Source organism: Triplophysa rosa, linkage group LG11 (genome assembly GCF_024868665.1).
Source record: "Triplophysa rosa linkage group LG11, Trosa_1v2, whole genome shotgun sequence".
In the NCBI taxonomy this organism is placed as follows: domain Eukaryota; kingdom Metazoa; phylum Chordata; class Actinopteri; order Cypriniformes; family Nemacheilidae; genus Triplophysa; species Triplophysa rosa.
This window is the reverse complement of record NC_079900.1, coordinates 23624363-23647395: the sequence shown is the minus strand read 5'-3', so window position 1 is coordinate 23647395 and position 23033 is coordinate 23624363. Positions and strand designations below refer to the sequence as shown.

The 23033-nt window shown below is 39.3% G+C and overlaps 1 protein-coding gene across 4 annotated transcripts; it reads left to right on the top strand.

The window, feature by feature from the left end:
- On the top strand, positions 1-22955 carry ubald2 (UBA-like domain containing 2). Of its 4 annotated transcripts, XM_057345013.1 has the most exons (6): positions 248-307; positions 11408-11461; positions 11938-12028; positions 12603-13649; positions 13979-14598; positions 14732-15520. In XM_057345013.1, the coding sequence occupies exons 4-6, from the start codon at positions 12803-12805 to the stop codon at positions 15131-15133; spliced, it is 1869 nt and encodes a 622-aa protein (XP_057200996.1). In that variant the 5' UTR covers positions 248-307; positions 11408-11461; positions 11938-12028; positions 12603-12802; the 3' UTR covers positions 15134-15520. The 4 variants fall into 4 exon arrangements, with proteins under 4 accessions (XP_057200998.1, XP_057200996.1, XP_057200997.1 ...); XM_057345014.1 differs by having other exon boundaries at positions 11938-13649; positions 14735-15518; XM_057345016.1 differs by lacking the exons at positions 11938-12028; positions 12603-13649; positions 13979-14598; positions 14732-15520 and adding exons at positions 18008-18122; positions 19572-22955 and having other exon boundaries at positions 250-307.
- Positions 22956-23033: the final 78 nt, after the last annotated feature.

The window sequence follows — 23033 nt, the reverse complement described above, 5'->3', positions numbered from 1 at the left end:
GCTCGGCGGCCAATCAGAGGCCGAGTTTGGGTTTGTTGTCGGTGGCGATGACATGAAAATATTTGTTGTTACTGGAAAGAGAGCGAGGCAGGCGAGAGCGCGCAGGAACGGCCGTTAACGATCATTTACGCATCGCACCAGTTCAAAGCACGGAGATTTCCGTCGACGGGAGTCGCGATTAGCGGCGATGTCGGTGAACATGGACGAGCTGAGACATCAAGTGATGATAAACCAGTTTGTTTTGACTGCGGGCTGCGCGGCGGATCAGGCGAAGCAGCTGCTGCAGGCGGCGCACTGGCAGTTCGAGGTAACCATCCATCAACAATGATCAATATCAACACATTTCACTGCCGCGAGGCTATATGTGTCTCCAAATCTAGTGCTGTGCCCATTTATTATACCTAGGAATGCTGTCTAGGTAGGCAGCTGATCGCACTGTGTGTCTGCTTGATGAAAGCATTGCTGTCGCTTTGTGGTCGTATCAACGATAAACTCCGATCACGTCAGAAAACAAAGAGTAAACCATTTCACAGTGATGATCTCGGCTTAGATGTTGATATAATTGCTTGGGCTGTTGTTAGTCTGTTAGCCAGCCTGAGTCTTTAAGGAAACAGCTTTGTGTTTGAATCCACACTAAAGCCACTAGCAGGTCACTGAGATAAGACCATGACAACCAGCATGGTGTATTTTATGGCTGTAAGTTACACATGTAGTAAAATACAAGAGGGCAAGAATAATAACAGCAGGGAAGGGAGACGGTATGAAATTTGCTGGATTGAAGACCTATTCTGTGTAGTTTGCCGTTGTATGTGTTACCCTTATAAAAACACAATACGCGTTCTAATGGTTTCCATTACAAACCATCAGCTGTTCACCATTAAAACCAGTAAAAACAGCCCAGTGGGATTTGGTTCTGTTGGTACCCATTTGTCAGATAACATTCCACCAATAGAACTCGACACATTACCAGTAGAGACCATCAGAGCCCATTATAGCCTCTATTAAAACCAGAGCAATTCCCATTATTACTATTAAATCCCTAAAAACGAATGTGATGGTTTGTCTATCAGCAAGTCACATAAATGTATAGAGCGAGACTGATGACAAAGAGATAAATATCATACTGTAACTGTACAGATGCCAGTATAATGCTCAACAAAGAAACCCACGTAATAGATCGAATACAGACTATCTAGTATTCCATTTTAATATACGTTACAGTTTATGTCTCATGTTATGATTAGAGAAATGCAGTTTTACAGCTTCTCTCATTCGATGTGTTGTAAGGTTCATTCGAGTGTTTTTTTGTAAGGAGGATGTGTTTCCCACAAACGGACATGCTGCAAAGAGAGTCGTACTGTCTCATCACGAGTGTTGCCACACACACACACACACACAGAAAGAGAAGAGCTCTTTTGTGCATATTCCCTGGTAAAAATACATGGCGAGCACACTTTCATCATTCACATCCACTCATCGTGTGATTTTTGTGTGTGTTGTTTTGTTATTTGTTAGTAGGTTGTGTTGATTCTTTGTAATGGCCCAGTGGTTGCTACTACAGGTCAGGACACATGCATTTTGGTTTGCTTCTTAAACAAGTAAGACCAGTTTATTATGCATGTACAATGCCAGTGTCTGGTTTGATTCTATCTATTCTACAACCCCGGTATGTGGGGTAAAGTTTACTGTACTCAGCCTAGATTTCTATGACAAGAGAGCCATGTCAAGAATGGATTACTAGCTTTTTACCTACTGAATCCTATGTAATGTTTACTGTACTGTCTATTGCTTTTTATATTATGTGAAACTGCTTTTCAAAGAGTAGCAAGCTTTATTGTTGGATGTTAACATCTTTTGTTTAATACAGTATTCAGACTTTCAACACAACAGAAATACATGGATATTTAAAACAGCATAAGCTGTCTATTACTATTATTTTGCTTTCACATTTCAAATATGACCATAATAATGTAGTTAATGTGTTTATATGGACCAAGTTATGAAGTCAACAACTGGCCAATCATGAATCATTTTCTTTTGGATATACACAAAACCTGCTCGGTTAATCTTTAAAACAGAGATGCATCTGTATATCTGCTACTGATATTTGGGTCAGGGACAAAACAGGCTTGGCAAGATGAGAAAATCAAAAATCCTTTAAAAAAAACGGTTTTAAAAGCATGCATCAGATATTTAAAAATGTGTACTTAGTGTATTTATGTTGGTTTTGTGTAATTGCAAATAACATTTGCACCGCATTTGTTTATAAAAGTTAAGACTGAAGGTACCTGAAAATGTCAAATGGTGTAACTTCCAAAGAATGAGAAATATTAAACATTTTATCCAGATAGATGGCATGTAAACATACTTTAAAATAAATTATTTCTTTTTATGAGTATCACACGAAAATAGATTTTAAGTTATCTCAAAATATACATTTTAATGTGCTTTTGTAACTTTTATTGGGACATATGCTGAAAATGCCTTTGTTTTCTAAATAAAATTCTGTAAAGATGGCTAAAAACCATATGAATACACTAAACTAGATGTTTCTCTTTTATAATTTACACATTAATTTTCCTGTATATAATTATATTTTTATGAAAAATACTGGTTACTCCAATTGACCATGTTGCTTCTACAGCCAAAGACCATTGTTTGTTGAATACTTTAAAGGAGTCATATGACAGGGCTAAAACGAATATTATGGTTTGTTTTAGATGTAATGTAATGTGTATACACGATTTAAGGTTCAAAACGCTGTATTTCCACATACCGTGCATGTTTGTATCTCCTCTTTGCTCCGCCTCTCTGAAACGTGCAGATTTTTTACAAAGCTCATGGCTCTGAAAAGCGAGGTGTGCTATGATTGGCCAGTTAACCAGTACGTAGTGATTGGTGGAATACTGCAAGTGTGTGACAGAAATGTAATGCCTCTTACCATATTTGGAACATCAGGTTCCAAAGCAATTGTACTGACAGGTACGCCCACCTTACTTGCGTATACATTTGGGCGGTCTTAGTCACACCACGAACTGACGTAGATTTGTGGGGGTGTGGTTACACGAGGCGTTTCAGGCAGGTCTGGGTGAGCATTCGCTTTTAGATAGAATTCATCTTTTTCGACACTTTAATTTTTGCAGTTTTACGTGTCTACGTGTCGTGTTACATGCATGGGCAACTTATAACACACCAAAGACACAGAAAAACACGTGTTCGCACCATATGACCCCTTTAACACTGAAAATCAAGCATGATGGTCAACAAGTTAAGATGAAGTAGTTTTATTTTTCTCAATGCTGAAAAAACATCTGATAACAAGAAATCATCATGTATCGTAGTTTATAAAACGGTCAGTTCTGGTCCTTGATTCTGATTGGCTGAGCGGAGTTCTAAGCCGTTATAAAATACCTCAATATATAACGGCTGACCGCACCACATAGCCTAAATATCATTTTATTACTTTATTTTATGAAACCTTGCGAAGCATATGGAATAACCGTTTTATAAAAGCAATAAGCCCCGCGAGCAGTGGGTTGCAACGCCCTTAGCTGTTATAAAATGCACTGTAACCCACTGCTTCTTGGGGCTTATTGCTTTAGTAATTGCTAGGGATGCAACAATACAGCTCACCCATGGTTCAATACGAACCTCGGTTTTTCACCCACGGTTTTCGGTTCGGTTAGGTTCTGATGGCTTGGCACATTAAAGTTTCTTTTCATTGTTCTAACTGCAGTTAAATGGTTAGTTCAGGGTTACAATAAAAATTCTGTCATGAAATTCTCAAGTCACAACCTTGAGACCTTTGTTCATCTTCAGAACACAAATTAAGATAGGATTGAGGAGATCAGAAAGATTTACAGTAATGCAACATACACTCAAAGCACATGAAGTTAGATATAAAGACATCATTAAAATAGTCCATGTGACTACAGGGGGTTCAACCTTCATTTTAAGGAGCGAGAAGAATTTTTTTGTGCGCAATAAAACAACAACTTCATTCAACAATTTCCTGACTTCTGCGCCAGTCTCCAATGTCCATCCACGAGAGGACCCACCGCGTGTGCGTAGTCTTATATTGTATTAATGATCAAATATCAGAAATGTAATCATTTCCTTTAGCACTGAATGTATGTTCAAATGTAGATACCCACTTCATTCTGATACATTATTCAATCATGTCTGTATATATTACATTATATAATATGATATTATATATAGCTTAAACTTTAAAATGAATGGAATAGAAATATGCAATAAAGCTAAATATTTCATTATGAATTATCAATATATTCCTGGGTGGGGTCATACCATTTGACATTTATACCTAACAATACCTGACCATACCCTTAAAATGTCAAATAATCTCACCTTTAAAAAGAGTTTCTAACCTTTGCATGCAGCAGTTGGCATCACAAGGGTTTCTACTCTGTGATTTCATTTCCTGTCACATGTCTTCTTGCACAATATTAACAAAATTGCTCCTTGGATGGTGGTTGCACCACCTTGACATTTTGTGAGTTTGACTTGACTCACATGTTTCCCCAAATTTATTATAATATTTAGAACAATGGTTCTAACAATGGAACAACTTTTATTTGCTATTAAATAGGACAAATGTAAGATTATGCCAAGCTAGCTTACATGGTGTTTTGGTGAGAATTTCACCTTTTTTAAACGAGATGAAATTTCTGCAATCATCCCCCAATTATTCTCTCAAAATGAATTATAACCATAATTTCAGTCTTCGTCCTCAGAAAAGAGAATGTATGCAAGTAATTTGCAAATTCATTTTGAAATTTTAACAAAAAAAATTGTTTTGACGTCTGCATATCGACTATAGCAGGGGTCACTAACTAGCAGACTCCGGTCCGAATGCGGACCGCGAGATGCGTCCATCCGGACCTCAAAGACTTTTGACATAATAAAAAAATGAACGCCTAACATTATATTCTAATGCAGGAGTCTTCAACTAAAATTGCTTGAGGTCCAGTAAACGAACCCTCCTTACCAGCCGAGGTCCAGACAATTTGAAGAAACTTACCCGCAGCAGTCCGAGGTAAGGACAAGGAAATATATGAGCTCAATATTAGCTCAAAGCCCAGTAGTAGCGCTCTACACGGGTCCTCCCTCACTCACTTACCGCCCAACAACCAGCATATGAATGTTCCCTAAGAATACATTGGATCTTAGGAAAACATAACAAGCCCTTTACTGATGGGAAAAAAGTAAAAGATTGCATGGAGGCTTCTGTGAAACACTTTTAGAAGGAAAATAAAGACATTAACTAAAATAAAATATTAAACAATCCCCCCTTTCAGCTGCAACAGCCACAAGAAGAGCTGAAATGTTATCAGAGGATGTTCAGTCACAACTTGATGCTAGGGCTGTGCCGATAAACGATATCATATCGAATTGCGATAGAATGTATTTCAAAAACGATGATAAGCTATTGGCATTTTGACTCGATATGGATTAATCTTACAGTCTAACAGAACGCAGAAATAAACGCAACAACAGTCAGTCAGCGTGCAGCTTTTATCATACGCGTCAAAGTACAAAGTCCATTTCATACTGCACTTGGCAAAGAAAACTTTACATGAGGAGTAAAACATTACTGGAAGCGGAAACAAAGGTGAAACTAACCTCGAGTTGTCATCACGCGGTTTATCAAGTGTCTTTTTTTTCGCAATCGCCGGTTAAACAAAACAAACTTGAGGCGCAATTGCAAGCGAGTTACTTCGAAACTCAAGCACAAACGTTTTTATATCCATCGTTAACATATCTGCTTACATGAGCTGGTGCATATGAAACAAACCAGCGCTGCCCTGTACAGATTAGAGATGTAATGAAGTGAGTTTGTGTGCACATTAAAATATTGAACCTAGTATGTAAGATGTTTGCATGATTAAAGAAATGTACTACAGTTTATGTGAGATGTCTTTTTGAAAGACTAAGGTTCACTGAATGCATTGAATGAATCCCACTACTCGAGCAAGACATTATTGCAGCGTTATGTATGTGCGCAGGTGCTGAGCCAATAGCGTTCGAATGTACACAGTAACGGAGCCCTTTCATTGGTTGAATGTACTGAATGAACACTCCCTTTACTTAACGAGTCAATTGAGTCAAAATGAGACTGAATGTACTGGTACATGTTGTTTATTGCCTAATATTTTTAGATTTAGATTTAGATTCAATTTATTGTCATTGCACATGTACAAGGCAACGAAATGTGACCTCTGCATTTAACCCATCCCAGAGAGTAGTGAACACACGTACCCCCGGAGCAGTGGGCAGCTATCACTACAGCGCCCGGGGAGCAAGTAGGGGTAAGGTGCCTTGCTCAAGGGCACCTCAGTTGTTACCCGCCGGCCCTGGGAATCAAACCGGCAACCTTCTGGTCATGAGTCCGACTCTCTAACCATTAGGCCACAACTGCCCAACAAACTGGTTAAAGGTTAACGTTTGTTAATAAACTGTATTTAAAATAGATTAATTTAAATACAGTTTTTAAATTAATTATATATCGAAATAAATATCGTTATCGATAAATATAGAAATAAAACAATCAAGTTTACTTTTGTGCCATATCGCCCAGCCCTACTTGATGCTGCTATTTATTCATCTCAGTTCAGCAGAAAACAACACTAAAAGAAAACTAAAAAGTTGTCAATGTTGAAATGAATGAATGTTCAGTGCAGGTTTAGAGATTAGGGCATTTTGCACATTGTCCTTCATTATATTGTTGTCAGACATTGTTATGCCATCGTATAGATATAAAAAAAACATCTATTCATATTTTTAGGTATTTAATTGTCTGGACCTCGGCTGGTAAGGAGGGTTCGTTTACTGGACCTCAAGCAATTTTAGTTGAAGACTCCTGGACGATAGCATTAAAAAGGCACATATAACATACCAACAGTTTATTTATTAACTGTGTGAAGGCACTGAATTGTATAATGTTTGTTGAGAACTAGCTAGTTTACCTCAATGCATGTTTTTCACCTTTGATAGATCAAAACAGTGATCTGTTTCATTGACAAGTTAATATCAATGACGTATATTATAGTGACATAATGGTAAAAATCTGTATTGGCCAAATAAATAGGTTCATGCCTATTTTAAAAGTTAAACTTCTGCGTTTTGATGTTTTATTTTCTTCTATCCCAGTTTAATACGCAGAGACGGCTATAAGCAAGCTAGGGCTGCAGCTATCGATTATTTTAGTAATCGAGTATTCTACTGATCTTTCCATCGATTAATCGGGTATTCGGATAATAAGTACTTTTTCTTTATTAAAGAGCAATACTACTGTGCAGTTCATTCACGCAGACATGCAGAACAGACAGATGACATGCGTAAATAACAGGATTTGGCATCAGCAATGCAGCCGGAAAACAAGTTTCACTCGCAATATAGACTAAAACCAAGTAAAATAGCAGTTCACCATTTCAATAAGCTATCAGTTATTTATCAGCATGAGAAATACGTGTGAGCGTGTGAACAGACTAAAATGCGTGTGTCTCGCGGTGAATGCGTGAGACTTGAGAGCCCTGTAACATGAATAGAGTTTAGCGGGCTGTGCGTTAGTAATAACGGTCCGTGGGGAAACGCAGTGCTCAGTGTGTATTGTAGTTAAATTGATTAACCGAGGCTTCGAGGAAACAAAAATTGCCGCGATGATTTTTTGTATTCGAATTACTCGAGTTACTCGAGGAATCGTTTCAGCCCTAAAGCAAGCCATTAGTAGGCTGAATTTCCCAAAAGATGTAAACACCGTGGCTCTGTGGCGCTATTAAAACACTGCCGTGCCTGTTTCAGCAGCAATACAGTCAAAGACAGATGGGGGAATTTTTATGAAAGCTGACTGAAACTTGATTTTTTTTATTCTGTTTGTCAATTTACACATTTAATGTTATATTAAAGGCATGGTGGGTGATCCTGGCCAGAAACATTTTTTGTCATGTTGGTTGGAAATCTCTTTACATCCTGATAGCAATCAAGAAGTATAGTGGTCAAATATTTTTTTTATAATTATATTTTGTCTGTGAAAGGAGTAGAACCAAAAAACGTTCGCCCAATCAAAACGTTCTGGCCAAACCCTCTGAGTGGTCATGTGTACATTTTCAGCCAACGTATTTTGCATACCACTGCGCACCCTGTTCACGCAGAGACATCACACGTCATCAGCGCGCTCACGTCCGCTGTGTCAATGTAGGGAGAATGGCGGACAATCAGCAACAATCAAACATTCCTGCGGAACCGACAGCATGTAAATCTACAAAACGAAAGTCAGTTGAAAAGCAGTGACCAAAAAACGTCTGGATCATGAAAGAGGAAAAACTCGAATTAACATCGGTTCAGCTTTTACACGGAGACAGCTCTGGCACGCAAAGGGTCTGAAAGACGATAACGTTACCATGGTTGCTCTCTTTCTTTTGGACAGGTATGTTCATGCTTCGAGAAGAATTTAATGGATTTAATTTGTAATTCGTTACGTGGATTTACGAAATACATTCATGTGTTAGGAGGAGGCGTGGCTTTGGATCGCAAATCGCATAGAGGGTGGGATTATAATTTCCGTGCTAACAGGCTAAAGTTAGCGCCTTTCCAAATCAACCACCCCACCTTTAAGTGTTATTTTTGTTAGGCAATTTCGGGTGAGTCTGGTGTTGTCATAGCTGTTGCTTAATAAATGTAACTGTGGTTAGTTGTCAGTGTTGGGTAACTTTCTGTTGTCTGTTTTTTGATTGTGAAAGTTTGCAAGGAAGTCAGCCACACCTTCATACACACACTTACACACACACACACTGTGGACGTAGCTCTTGTGTTTACATTCTCGTATCATATTGAAAGGCTGATCCACAGCTTTTTCATTCTCAGTGTTCAGCAAGGTTTATCCTGAAGGATTCACAGTTTCCAGATGGTTTCTCAAATGTACGACCTTATGAGTGATCTGATGAGGGAACCGTAATTAGAACAGGTAGCAGATTAGGGTCTCTCTCTCACACACACACAACTGTGGTCTGCGATGGGCTGTACAGGAAACACAAAAGAAGAAATAGGTGGAAATTTGTGTAGGTGTTTTCAATTTCAGCCGAAATAAAGCACTGCTGATAATTTTTAACAACACGCAAAGCCGAATAATCACAGATTCAAACCATTTAAAAAACAATGAACTCTTCAGCTGTGTGATACTTCTGAGCATTTGTGTTTATTCTCACAGCAGTGTCCACACATTACAGTGAACTTCTGTGCAGCAAATTGTATTTTGTTTGCTCTAGCAGCTTCTGCATGGTCTCCATTTGTCTCTGATGTCCCTTCCTGCACATGACCTGGTTTATTGTGAGCGTTCAGTGTGTGTTGGTGAGAAAGCTCAGGGGTTTGTTCTGTGCACAGATATTCCCAATGGAACGTTCCCTAACACTCCTTGAGATTTGGAGAAGCGCCGTTTTGGCAACGTCTCATAACCTATTGAGCTGCCTTACTAAATGCATTTTTGCGTCATTGGAGTGTTTAAGTTCTCACCTAGCCACACATTTGACCGTGTAGTCAACGTTGAGCGTTTTCTGGCCAAGAATTTCAAGGCCTGTTCACACCAAAGACGATAAAGATGAATATAACTATGAAGATAATGTTTAAAGTCCCTTGAAACGGAAGATGCAATCGTTTTTACTTACGTGTGAAGTGGAATTTTGAATGAGGAAAATTGTGGCCGTGGCTTTCGTCTTTCTCTGCGATTTGATTGGATGTATAAAAACATGCATTTTGAAATGGAACTGGCAGCAGACCGACAGTCGAAGGGGAGGAGTTAACGGATGCTCCGCCCAAGCCGTCTAACATACGTCATTTAAGATGGATAGTCATTACAGGAAGGAAGTGCATTTTCACCATTTAACTGAAGATTATGAGGGAACACAAATTTAAAAAAGACAACTTACTATAAAGCTGCAATATTCCATGAAAAAAATAGGCATTGTCACTTTTAAGAGTCTACACCACAATGATAAAGATACAGATGAACGATATTATTTTGTTTTTTTTATATATTTATTATTGTTTTGGGCACGATAACCAGATGGACAATAAACGTATTGACAGCCAATCAAAATCCATTTGAATTTAAAGGGCTCGCACATTTCAAATGTCAAACTGCAGCACATGAGGTTTGGTGTGGACGCTAATATAATTATCATCATTATAGTTTGTATGTTTGTAGTTAGTTATCATTCTTGGATTTTTGACCAACAAATAAAGTGTGCTCAGCTCACTTGCTTTTAAATCACATCACTTATTTATGCATTCTGTTTAGTCTGTTTATCCGTTTACCTCAGGGTAAACTCATTGTTTGTGCGGATGCCAGGTCTGTGCGCTCAGGAATACTTTCTCAGTTTACAATAGCAGTTAGCGCCAGCGTTAATACAATACAGATGCACTGCGCAGTAGGAAATAAGCAATAGTGGAGCACTTGAACGAGAACAATCTGTGTACACATGACAGCGTCTGGGGGAGGGATGGAGAAGATTCGACGACAAAGACCGCTGTGCTTCTGTACCGCAGGAAACAATGGCGGATTGGCGAGTTCATCTTGATATGTGTGTCACGTCAAGCCACATACATTCCTGCACTCGCGGTGGCTGTTGTTAAACAAAAAGACGGGGGAGGGGTCAGGCGGGGGGATGAGGAGGAAGTGTTGCCAGAAGAGAGAAGCACAGGCATTCATGTCTCCATTTCATTACACAAACATTTGAGCAAAATGCAACCGACAGACTATTTATAACTGATTTAAAACATTTAACAAATATCTCTGAGATTGAATTATGTATTAAAGATTTTACATCTGAAACGGGAAGTGCTTCTGGACCAGTGTTTACATTTTGCGAAGTGGTATATATCTTGCAGCTCTTGATGTGCCTTGAATTTTTACCAGAATACTTTTAAAAATACTATTTATAGTATTCTATACTATTTATAAAGACAATCACTTTTCTATTCTAATTGATTGGTTTGTTATACATATCATGTGCTATTGATCAGTCAGGCAGATACCAAACTCACACTATTGGTTGAGCCAGTATTTTAATGTAACATTAAAAATCAAATTTCTAATTTATAGTTTACTTTTTAATATTAAACTATGATCATTTTTTGATTTTTGTTGAACTATTTTCCCCCGATTGTTTGGTGTTGCTAGTTGACCTTTAACATGACTGTTATAGCGTATAGTTCTCAGAAGCCTACACAAGATTGAGCACTGAGTGCTTGGACCCACTGACCCGCCGGCCGTCACAGACGGAGGAGGAGGGAGCAGGAGAACAATTGTTTTACTGAGCAAAGTTTGTCAACTACATTTCCTGTGCTTATTCATGTTTTAACACGATTTCATGTCTCTCTCTCTTTACAGACGGCTCTGAGCTCTTTTTTCCAGGAGGCCAATATCCCCAGTCATCACCAGATGGTAAGTGCATTTAGCTCAGAGAGAATGAATAAAGAACAATTGTGTGTTGGACATCCTGTCATTGTCATGAGATGGCCAACATGGTAACTAAGAGAATAATGATGGGCTGGATTTCCCGAGCACTGCAAATATTTTTAATTATGACACATTTTAAACGTTTGTGGCGCTTATTTTTCTGTTCCTAGAAAGCCAGTTATGGTAGCCAAGGTTTCTTAGAAAGTTCCTTCACTGTAATTGTTTTCCTTGACTGCTTTCCATCCTCTCTCTGACCCTTAAAATTCCACACGCTTTCTGTGTTACTGTACCTTTAATACTTGTATATTAAAATAACCTCTTATCATTTGGTGACCTCCATATGCACGAGTCATTTGTTACTCGTGAGAAGCATAATACTGAACATAGATGCATAAGCACGGGCTTTTGTAAAACATTTGTGGTCATTTTCGGGATGATTTCAGGAAAAGTTATTTTTGCAGCAAGGTTTCCAATGAAGGTCTGTGTGGACAGGAAAGGGGGCTTAGCGTGAACCTTTGTCCGGTTTTCATGATGGCCCGCGTCCAAAACATGGTGAGCCTTCTACAAATGCAGCGTATTTAAAGGAATAGTTGTTTGTAGTGATAGTTCACCCAAAAATTACAATTCTGTCAACATTTACTCACCCTCAAGTTTCTTTGTTCTGCTAAACACAAAGGAAGATATTTTGAAGAATGCCAGAACCCAAACAGATCTCGTCCATTGACTCCCATAGTATTTGTTTGCCGTTCTATGGCATTCTTCCAAATATCTTCCTTTGTGTTCAGCAGAACAAAGAAACTTGAGGGTGAGTAAATGTTGACAGAATTGTAATTTTTGAGTGAACTGTGACTGATTATGACTCTTCTTCTGTTGAACACAAAAGATATTTTGAGAAATGTCTATATAACAGAAGTCAGAGAGGTCTAGTGTTGTTTGGTTATCAACATTCTTCAAAATATCTTCTTTTGTGTTCTTCAGAAGAAAGAAAGTCACACAGGTTTGGAATGACATGGAAGGGAGTAAATGATGAATACATTTTCATGTATGGGTGAAATTTGCTACCTATGCAGGGCTTACTGTTAGGGCTGTGCAATTAATCGAATTTTGATTTTGATTTTGATTTCAGCTTCCAACGATCACAAAAACTATGTAATCGAGAAAAAAACGATTATTAAGTAACATTCCGTTTCGCAAGTTATTTTGGCCTGTGTTGTGCTCTGAATGACGCATGCGCACTTTCGCCCCTCCCGAAGCCGAAACTCCCTCATACTGTCAGCGAACTTGTGTGTGGTTTCTGGTGGCATTTAAAAATCATCGCGAATTAAGATGGGGGAAAGAGATCAGCCACAAAAGCATTTGGTCAACAAAAAAGGTAAAAGCAGTTCTGTTGTTTGGGAACATTTTGGATTCGAAGAAGCGGACGTGGATCAAACGCAAATTATTTGCAAGATTTGCTTCACGGTGGTGTCTGCACCGCTTGGTAACACCACAAATCTGTTTAATCACCTAAAATTTAAACACAGACCGATCTATGACCAACTAATGGTAAAGAAACAGAAAGTGCAAAAAACGACCCCGATGACATCCTCCACAATACAGTCATCCATTAAAGACACACTTTTCAGTGCAACTCCTTATCCATCCAGCTCGGAAAAGCACAAAAAAATAACAGATGCCGTTTCATACTTCTTGGCCAAAGACATGTGCCCCTTTAGCACGGTTGAAAACGAAGGATTCAAGAAATTGATAAATACTTTAGACAAGCGATATGCTTTGCCATCTCGACACTATTTCACGAGAGTTGCTCTGCCTGCTTTATATGAAAAACGCCGTGCAGAAGTGGCTAGTGAAGTTTTGAAAGCAGAGCACTTTGCCGCCACAACAGACCTATGGTCTAGCAGCAAAATGGAGCCGTACATCAGCTTAACAATACACTACATCGACGAAGATTTCAATTTGAACACGAAATGTCTTCAAATGGCGTTTATTCCTGAAGACCATACCGGGCAAAATATAGCGCATGGACTGAGGGAAGCTATAGTTGCATGGGGTTTAAACGAGGAAAAGCTCATCTGCATCACTACAGACAATGCCTCAAACATGAAGCTGGCAGCTGAGGTAAATGGATGGATGAGACTTCAGTGTTTTGGGCACAGACTCCACTTGGCCATAGGTCAGTAGGATTCCTTCTTACAGATTATGTGTAATGTGGTGATTTGATTTAATTTAATTAGGTGATTTTACAAAAGCAACAACAACATTAGGCCTAAGCAATTATTTCAGTTACTGTGTGATTGTCTCTCATAGCTAACCTTTACTACTACTACCGTCAGTGCTATTATTATTATTTAATAATAATTTTATTGTTGTTATTATTATTATTATTACCACTGAACTACTTTTTGATGTTTTCTTACACTGTCAGCAAATTTGCTTTGATTGTGTTGTGAAGATCATATTGATGATGCTAAATAATAATAATAGTATTTATTGTTATCTTAGAGAATGCAATGAAGGATTCCAGGATCGACTGTGCAATGGGGGTCTGGAAGAAGCTCATCAGCAGCTTTTCCTATAGTTGGAAAAAAAAGAGGGACCTAGCAGAGGCACAGAAGCTGCTGAATCTGCCTGCACACTCCCTTAAAACGGAATGTCCAACTAGATGGGGATCTAGGCAGGCCATGATCGACAGAGTCCTTGAGCAGCAGAAGGCTATCGCCCAGGTCCTTTCTAGCGACCGAAAATTCAGACATCTTACACTCTCTTGGCAGGACATTGATGTACTGGAGGCCATCAATAAGTGTCTTAGCCCTCTGCTTGAATTCACTGACGCACTTTCTGGAGAGAAATATATAAGTGTGTCTTTTCTGAAACCAACCCTCCACCTCTTCAACAATTCAGTATTGGAAGTGCAGGAGGATGACACAGAGCTTGCTAAAAGCATCAAACAGAAGATAGTAGACTACCTCAATGACAAATACAGTGACCCAGCAACACAAGAGCTTCTCGACATGGCCTCTGCCCTGGACCCAAGGTTCAAACTAAAATATGTCAGTGAAGACAACCGAGGGTCTATTGAAGACAAACTGACAGCGGAGATGAAGAGTTTGATAAATGTCATGGTAATAATAATAATAATAACAAAAATAATAATAATAATAATATGTTGTGTTTGACATTTTTTGTTTTACTTTTAATACCACAACCTTCAGATTTAACATATAATTCTTATTTCCTTTATATGTTTCCTCCAAGAAGAATGCCCCTCTTGAGACAGCAGCAATGGCTCCTGATGTTACAGAGGATGCTGCTGCTCCAACGAAAAAGAAGAAGGGACTGGGCAGCTTCTTCAAGGTCACCACAGACAAAACTGCAGGACCTCTTCTCCAGCAGGATCATGCCATTGCTCTTGAGCTACAGTCATATCTGCAGACAGAGACACTGGATGCTGAGGAAGACCCACTGAAGTGGTGGAGAGAATCTCAGAGGTTCTTCCCACGGCTTTCCAACCTGGCCAGGAAATATCTGTGTATTCCAGCCACAAGTTGTTCTTCAGAGAGGGTCTTTAGCACTGGTGGAAATATTGTATCCTGCTCGCGTTCATCTCTGAAACCAGATCATGTAGACAGGCTGGTCTTTCTGGCTAAAAACCTTTAAGTGTTGTTCATATTTGTTAGTCTGACTCATGTTAAACTTGTTTTATGTTCGTTCTAAGCCATTATGGTGGGCCAGCCTTAAATTGGATTGAGTTACTGACTGGAATTTGATTGTTGATTATGTAAAAAGTTTTGAAAACCAGATTAGGATTTTTTCAGTTTGTTATGGCACATATGCGAGCAAACGTATTTATACTTATTTCTAATTTGTTTTTTATCTGTTACTATATAAAAGTGTTATTTGTGTTTTTTTGTGCTCTTTATACAATTAATATATTATGCAAGGAGAATTCACTGTTTTGTTCAATAAATGCAACATATTTCCAAAATCAATGAGTATTCATATAAAACAATCGGGATTTCAATTATGACCAAAATAATCGTGATTATGATTTTCCCCATAATCGAGAGCCTTACTTACTGTATATAAGTACCTATGTAGACAGCAAGGCAGCCACTATTTTTGGACCGAGTCGATATATCCCTTTTTAAAAACAAGAGCCTGAACACATTCCAGCTGTGACTCCACTCATGTGTCCACATCCTTCTGACTGTTAGTACCTGATAAATGCACGAATAAAAGATGTGTTATACAAAAGAGCCATGAGAGCGAATCACAGCCCCCAACCCCCCCCCCCCACTACTACTTAATCCATCCGTTCTTCAGGGGATTGATTGAGGGATTTTTGGAAATGTTATTTTTTTAAAAACAGACGTGCAACCGCTCTCCTTCAGTCTGCTGCCAGTTAAGCGATTCATTTAATTCTCTCACAAAATGAGTCTCTATAGACATGCCACGGGTTTGCAGTCATACTGAGATTAAAAGGCCAGCGTCGAGCTCTCTGCCTCCGCCCGTGGCATTCTCAATGTCGGTTTCTTCCTCTCGTGTGTACGTGAGCGTTCGTGGTTTGGGGAGTTCGTGTGTTACAGAAAGGCACAGGCAGGAAGTGTGTGTTTGTTTTTGTTTTGAGCGCAGCCATTACATCATGCAGCTGGAACCCATATATGGACAAAAAGGCGGAGCGAAGACCAAAGCTGGTTTTGATTGGATAGGCTTTACTTGCGTGTGCGCGCTTATTGCAGACTACACACCAGAGCACACGCAGTCAACACAAAGGAGACATTTACACACGGGACCCATTTTATGAGGGCTGCAAGTATTATTGAGATGCTTATGAGTCACTTCCTCTTCCTTCGATTATATCTTTTGTGGATGCTTATGTTTTTATATTGATAACACCCCATGAGAAAGGGAAATAACAGATGAGATCTCTGTTATTTCTCCTAGATGACGTTAATGAGAGGTTATGATTGAAGATCATAATAACATTTCTCATCAAATTGACCCAAATCCAGATTATTTTACCTTTACAATCTACATTCATTTCACACCTCCGTGCTCTTCATGGTTTTGAACAATTGTCACATTTGTTTTTTATGGAGTTGTAGGAGAAACATAGCAGACCAAGCTGATACGTAAAGCACAACTGAGAACGGCCTCAAAATAATCTCTTTACCCGTAAAAGAACAACTTCTGAGCAGTAACATTTGAATACCATACTTTTTCTCTTAAATATGCTAAATCTGTTCTTAAAGCACATGGTAAATATATATGCATGGGTAGATGTGTCCTACAGTGTGACAGCCAAATTTAGAAATCAAACTGTTCATATTAAATTGTTTTATATCGTTAATATTTATATTTATCAGATAAAATAGCATAAGAGAGATTTATCTTCATTGTCCAAAATGTTTCCTGTCACATGATAAGACAAATTTGCATATTATTCTGTCATCTTCCTATATATAAAAAGTATTATATTATTATATCACAGTGGTCATGTCTTATTTATTCAAGAAAAAGTTTTAAAGTACCCCCATAATATAAAGCATTCAACGCTTGGGATGTGCACAAGGCATGCTATAATGAAAGTTTCATTTCGTTCGAATGCATCGTGACAGGTTTGTTTTTGTTTTGGTTGGGGCGTAACGCATGTATTCAGAGCAGCCAAAACACTACGGCACAGTCACGAGTCGGGACCTGCCCACTTCAGAGGAACCTGTTAAACAGGGCACTGCACCTTCCCTTCAGCTGCACTGGGCTGTTATTCTTCCACAGACTCCCTACACTCTCTCCCGTGGCAGCCCAGAACGCCGTAGCGAATCCCTCATGTCTCAAACGGGTCCCTTGAGGTCCTGTCTGTGGGTCACGTTTACGCTGGGCCCTTGAAAAGAGAGTATTAGTAAACATCCACCCTGTGCCCGCCTGCGCATTTGTGTCGTGTATGACCAGAATAAACAACGTGCAGTGACGTACTTCAAATTTGTGGCGTTTTTAAATGAAGACAGCATTTGCTATACTGTATGATGTATTTTTTTTTACCATTTGAAATGTAATCATAGGCTGACAGTGATGATCTGACCTTTTCTGTGTTTATATACACATTGAGACTGGTGGTCTATTTAACAGTCAGATGCTTGGACGAGTGTCCCCTGGACAAATAAAACTCTGTAAACACCTCCGCTTCCTTCTCTTATAACAGTTACCCGATCTGAGCGTGTGTGTGTGTTGTGGTTATTAAGGGAAACGTTTTCAGGACTCGAAATTGCTGTCAATGATGTGACCTACTTTCCTCAATCTGCCATCTGTGTGTCATGAAGGAAACATGAGTCGTGTTTTATTGGAATCATGGGACTGTGGTGACTTTGGTCTTTATAGCGTGAACTCCCGCCCTTGTTTACTAAGAGTGGTCTTTTGTTTACAAGGTCAAAAGTGAAAAAAAAATTGTTTTATGTGAGGCTTTGAGGCTTTTATGCATCTGTGAGATAACTACAATCCTTATTTATTTACAATTGTATGTGACTCTTTCTTCAGTGGAACACAAAAGAAGATATTTCGAGAAATGCCCACACAATGGCAGTCAATGGGGTCCAGTGTTGTTTGGTTAGCAACATTCTTTAAAATATCTTTGGTTTGGAATAACACAAAGGTGAATAAAAGGCATAGTTCACCCCCGCAAAAATCATTTAAAGAGTACATTCCTCAATATTTTTAAGGGCTTATTTTGGTTTATGGAGTGTCCGACAACAAGTTTATGTACATACATGATGTAAAAATACTATTATTTCGTAATAATAAGCAGTTTTTATTACCTTACTTCTTGACTGACTCTCAAATGATTCATCTGTGTAATCTCCGCCTTTCCGCCAGCTTAGTCTGATCTGATTGGTCAGATAGTGTAGTCTGCTGTGATTGGTCAGATGGTCTAGTCTGCTGTGATTGGTCAAATGGTCTAGTCTGCTGTGATTGGTCAAATGGTCTAGTCTGCTGTGATTGGTCAAACGCGTTCAGCATGTGTCGCAAATGGACATTACTACTGTATTACGGTTTGCAGGTGGTTGGATATTAACAGTGTATAGAGAGAGATGGCGTCGATTTTACCTTACCAGTTCGAGCCCGAGTCTGACGAATCATTCTTTAATCCTTATACAGATGCCAGTAAGAAAAAGGACTGTTTTAGACACTTCTCTTGTAACAGTTAGTTATCACGGCATACAGTGTACGGTGTTCGTATCTTCAGATGTTATTATAACTATAGTACACCACGCAGTTCTTGAAATAAAGACTTTGCGAGTTAATATGGTTGAACACTTACATTAGCGCAACGAGTTTATAGCTAACGTTAGGTAAACAAACAGTAACAACCCCAAAAATAACGGTAACGTTAGCTAAACACAGACATGAGATAACGTCACACAAATTTAATTTTAAGTAAAGACAAAAATAAAGAGTCACACTTACAGGTTGTGATTCGGTGGAGCTTACAGGTCCAAATAAAGTTGGTATTGCAACATCTTTTAAGGAAAGACGTTTAATGTATCCTGCAGTAAAGGTAAAGGCGCCAAGATTGATGAAGCAATCTTCGGTAAAATGACGCGCGCAAAGTAAAACGTTCGGTTTATACTCCTTTGGTGTCGTTTGAAAAATAAATAGTAACCATTTTTTCCTCAGAAGTTCTTCCTTTGGTAGTGAAAATAAGACTGACTTAGTTTCACTACATAGAACACAGCTTCTCTTAGACATGATGCACACGTCACGAACGAGCTAGTACAGTGTTTGGGGAGGAGAGAGTTAAGTTTTCGCAGTCAGCATAGGCGGGGATTATTTCTAGTGACGTAGATACATTGTGGTTAAAGATTCGGACAGGTCATGACTTGTTCGCGTGATTCAGAGTCGATTACCTTTTTTATAAGCTAATAACTTTGTTATTCGTTCACCTTCGGATTTACAACTTGGCAGATTGCTTACATTCAAACACGGCAAAATTAAACACTTCATGAAATGTATTTTTTATGATCTCGAGGAATGTACTCTTTAAGTGATTGACTATGAAAGAAAAGTACCGTTATGAATAAATTGATGTGGTCTTTGTGTTTAGATGTGCACTCCAAGCAACACTCCCGCCACCCCTCCCAACTTCCCCGACGCCATCACCATGTTCTCCAAACTGCGTACGTCTGAGTGCTCGGGCACCGGCGGTGGCGGAACCTCCAACCAGATGTCCATGGCGTGTTCTCCACCTCCCCACTCCTCGTCGCAGGGATTCGGCTCGTTCTGGGCCCAGTCGCCCCCCAGCCACCAGCCGGTTTGGCTGCCCCCGTCCTCTCCCACTAGCCACCACACGCTCCATCACCACCACCATCACATGCACCAGCCGCCCACGTGGCCGCCCGTCTCCCAGCCCGCCAACGGTCAGCAGACGCCCGTCATTTCAGCCCTGCACGGCCAGAGATGAGACTCAACGATCCGGGAGCTGTCAGTTGGGGTGTCCATACGCAGTTCAACGGGGGGGTGAGAATGAAAAGACTTTGGGTGGCCACGGGGAAAAGACATGGTACTCTTTCAGTCGGTTTCCTAAAAAGATGGACAGGCGCACTTCTTGTTTTGTTCTTTTTATCTTTTGTCGATTTCGTTTCTGTACGAACATGGGAAGAACCACTATAAAAAAGAAAATGATGGATGTTGAAGAGGTGGCAGAGCTTCAGAGAAACTTTGGATTTTTTTCTTGTTTTCCAGCCACGGAGCACCTGTTGTGAGAGTTTGCTTGTGGATGGAGGGATCTCGTCTTGTTCTTTAGCGCTGTACTCGGACTCTCTCTACTCTGTAGCTTTGTGTCAGCACTCGCAATAAAACCGCTGACCGATAAGACTGAGTTACATATCGTGATGATCATGAACCAAAACCAGGAGGATGTTGTTGATTGAATTCTGAACCATGAGGCCACTATATGATAACGCAAAACATCACATTATATATTTGTTGAAGATGCATATGGCCTCAGGCGTAGCTCAGACACTAAGTTGATTTTGATTGATAAAGTTTCATTATAAATGGAGGAAAAAAGAGTTACCATAAAGAGTTTGCAATAATTGTGGGAAGAATTAATTTTCGAGGACTCCAGGCATCAGAACACTGTATATCATGTTTGTTTATCCAGTAAATAATAATAATGCAGATTTGACTTTTTCTTTCATTAAAATCTAAAATTCAGACTTTATAGTGTAGTTTTTGTTTAAATTTTGGGAATAGCGAATTGCAGGTTTTTTTTCATCGGAAAGGGTCTGGTTTCCAGTTTATAAATATATAAACATACTCAAATCATATTTAAATAGTCCTGTGAGCAATATTAGAGAATATAAGATTTGTTCGATTTATGCATAAATCACAACTTATGATTCTAAACAAAAACAAACTAACGGGATACCATAAGTTCTCTAAAAAGCAGTCTTATGCAATTTTGCCTCCTGTAAATGTTATATTAAAATGTTTCGATATTTGACTGGAAAACGAAGATTATTTTCTAATCCTCAGACTAAAATACTAGTTCACTCTTGTAAATACATGAAGGGTCTAATGTTTGGTGGTCGAGCTGGATCCACAGAGTAAAGCTTAGCTCAGCTTCACCTACCTCAGCTCCGGCCGTGGCCTGATTCTACCTCTCAGCGGCTGAATGGGCTTTCTGTGTGAGCTGGAGCCATAGAGGCCTCAAATACCTCATGGTCACTGCTGAACGTGACTCACGTCTGAAACCGATCAGCCTTGACTCCGATGTCTCTGTGGAAGAGGTCTGATATGGTGTCACTTCTTGGCATCGTGTCTTACAGATCGCTGTGAAGAGACTGACCCTAGACCTGAACGCCGATATGAACGTCGTATTCTGAGACGATGTTTTATTATTCTCTCGGTTCACTCATTAAAGACAATCCCCGCTGTTTAAATGTAGTGTGGATGTTAGTCAGGGTTTGACGCCATATTTCATTTACAATTAAGGCAAATGAAAATGAGGCTCGGAGAGATAAAGGTTTAGCTCGCAGACCTTCAATTCCATAGAACTGAGTCTTGTTCACAAAAGCAAGCTAATTTTACGTTCTTAAAGGGATAGTTCACACAAATACGAAAATGACTCCAAACCTGTATAAATTTATAAGTTTGGTTGAACACAATGAAATATATTTGGATGAATGTGAGCAACTGACATTTCTGGGTTATCATTGACTACCATAGTAGAAAAATTATTGTATAATTGTTTTGTTCTGCCGAGCACGAATTGAGATATTTTGAAAAATTTAGGAAAACAAACAGTTCTAGGCCACCTTTGACTACCATTGTCATTTTTCCTACTGTGGTTGTCAATGGTGCCTCAGAAATGTCTCCTTGTGTTTAACAGAACAATGACATTTATACAGGTTTTCCAACTTGAGGTTGAGTAATTCATGACCAAATTTTCATTTTTGGGTGAACTATCCCTTTAAAATAAATCGTTTCCTTGATTTCAGTGCGACACATTGTATAGTAGGCTATATTAGATGTGTTTACATGACAATTGTTAAGTTGCGTCCTAAAAAAAACTTCAGTCCCAAAAGATTGTTGTAGACGTGATTATGGACATTGAGACGGCAAAATTCATTTTGACCAATTGCACGCGTAATGAATTAATATGTAAATCGACTCTTTAACATGTCATTTACTCTGACTGAAATCCATTGAGGAATGATTTGAGCGTTTAATCCTAAACGGCTACACGATAAACCACCTGTTTTTGTTTTGGCCCGGAATGCACTGGAAATGTGAAAAGTATGTTCAGTTTTATGAAATATTACTACAGCGACATTGCGGACAACTGTTTGGTCTTTCTTCTTATCTGGTTTGCCATGAAGGGCCTGTTCTTCAAAAATCATCGGGAGACCATTTTCCGCTGTGAGGATTTAGGTGTCGCACTCTACAGTGAGAGTCGAGAATCTGCACTTTATCAAATCCCACGACGGCAGGTCAACGTCCGATGTCAAACGTCTCGAGCTGCCGGCCCAGTGCCTTGAGGCATGAATGATGTCAGTGTTATTCAGCTGTTGCTCTGAAAGAATAGCAGGACTTGGGCTGAAGTCTCATGGCAACAGGATTAATACTCTCAAATGTCATTCTCTCAAGCGCTGACAGCCAGACTGTTTGAACAGTTGCAATCTCGCTCTAGTCGTAGTGCCGATGTGATGTCATTGACACAGACGTTTGGGTTCTTGGGGGACGGGTCTGTTTAGACTGCCTGTGATAAACAACACATACAGAGAGGCAGGAGGGCTGACCAGCTCCTTCATCGAGAGTGAGAAATAATTTGCAAACTTTTTGTATGGGATTTTCCTCCTGTGCTTTCTGTTCTTTTCCCTTGTTGAGATTTGTATTTATATGTCTGACACAAAAGCTTTGATCTGAAACTATTTTGGAGGTCATTGTGTTTTTATTATGGTCATAATAAACGATTTAATGACTAGTGGGGTTTCGTTATTGACTTTAAGGTGCACTGACTAACACAAACCTTGAGAGCGTGGGTTACAACAGCAACCCAAGA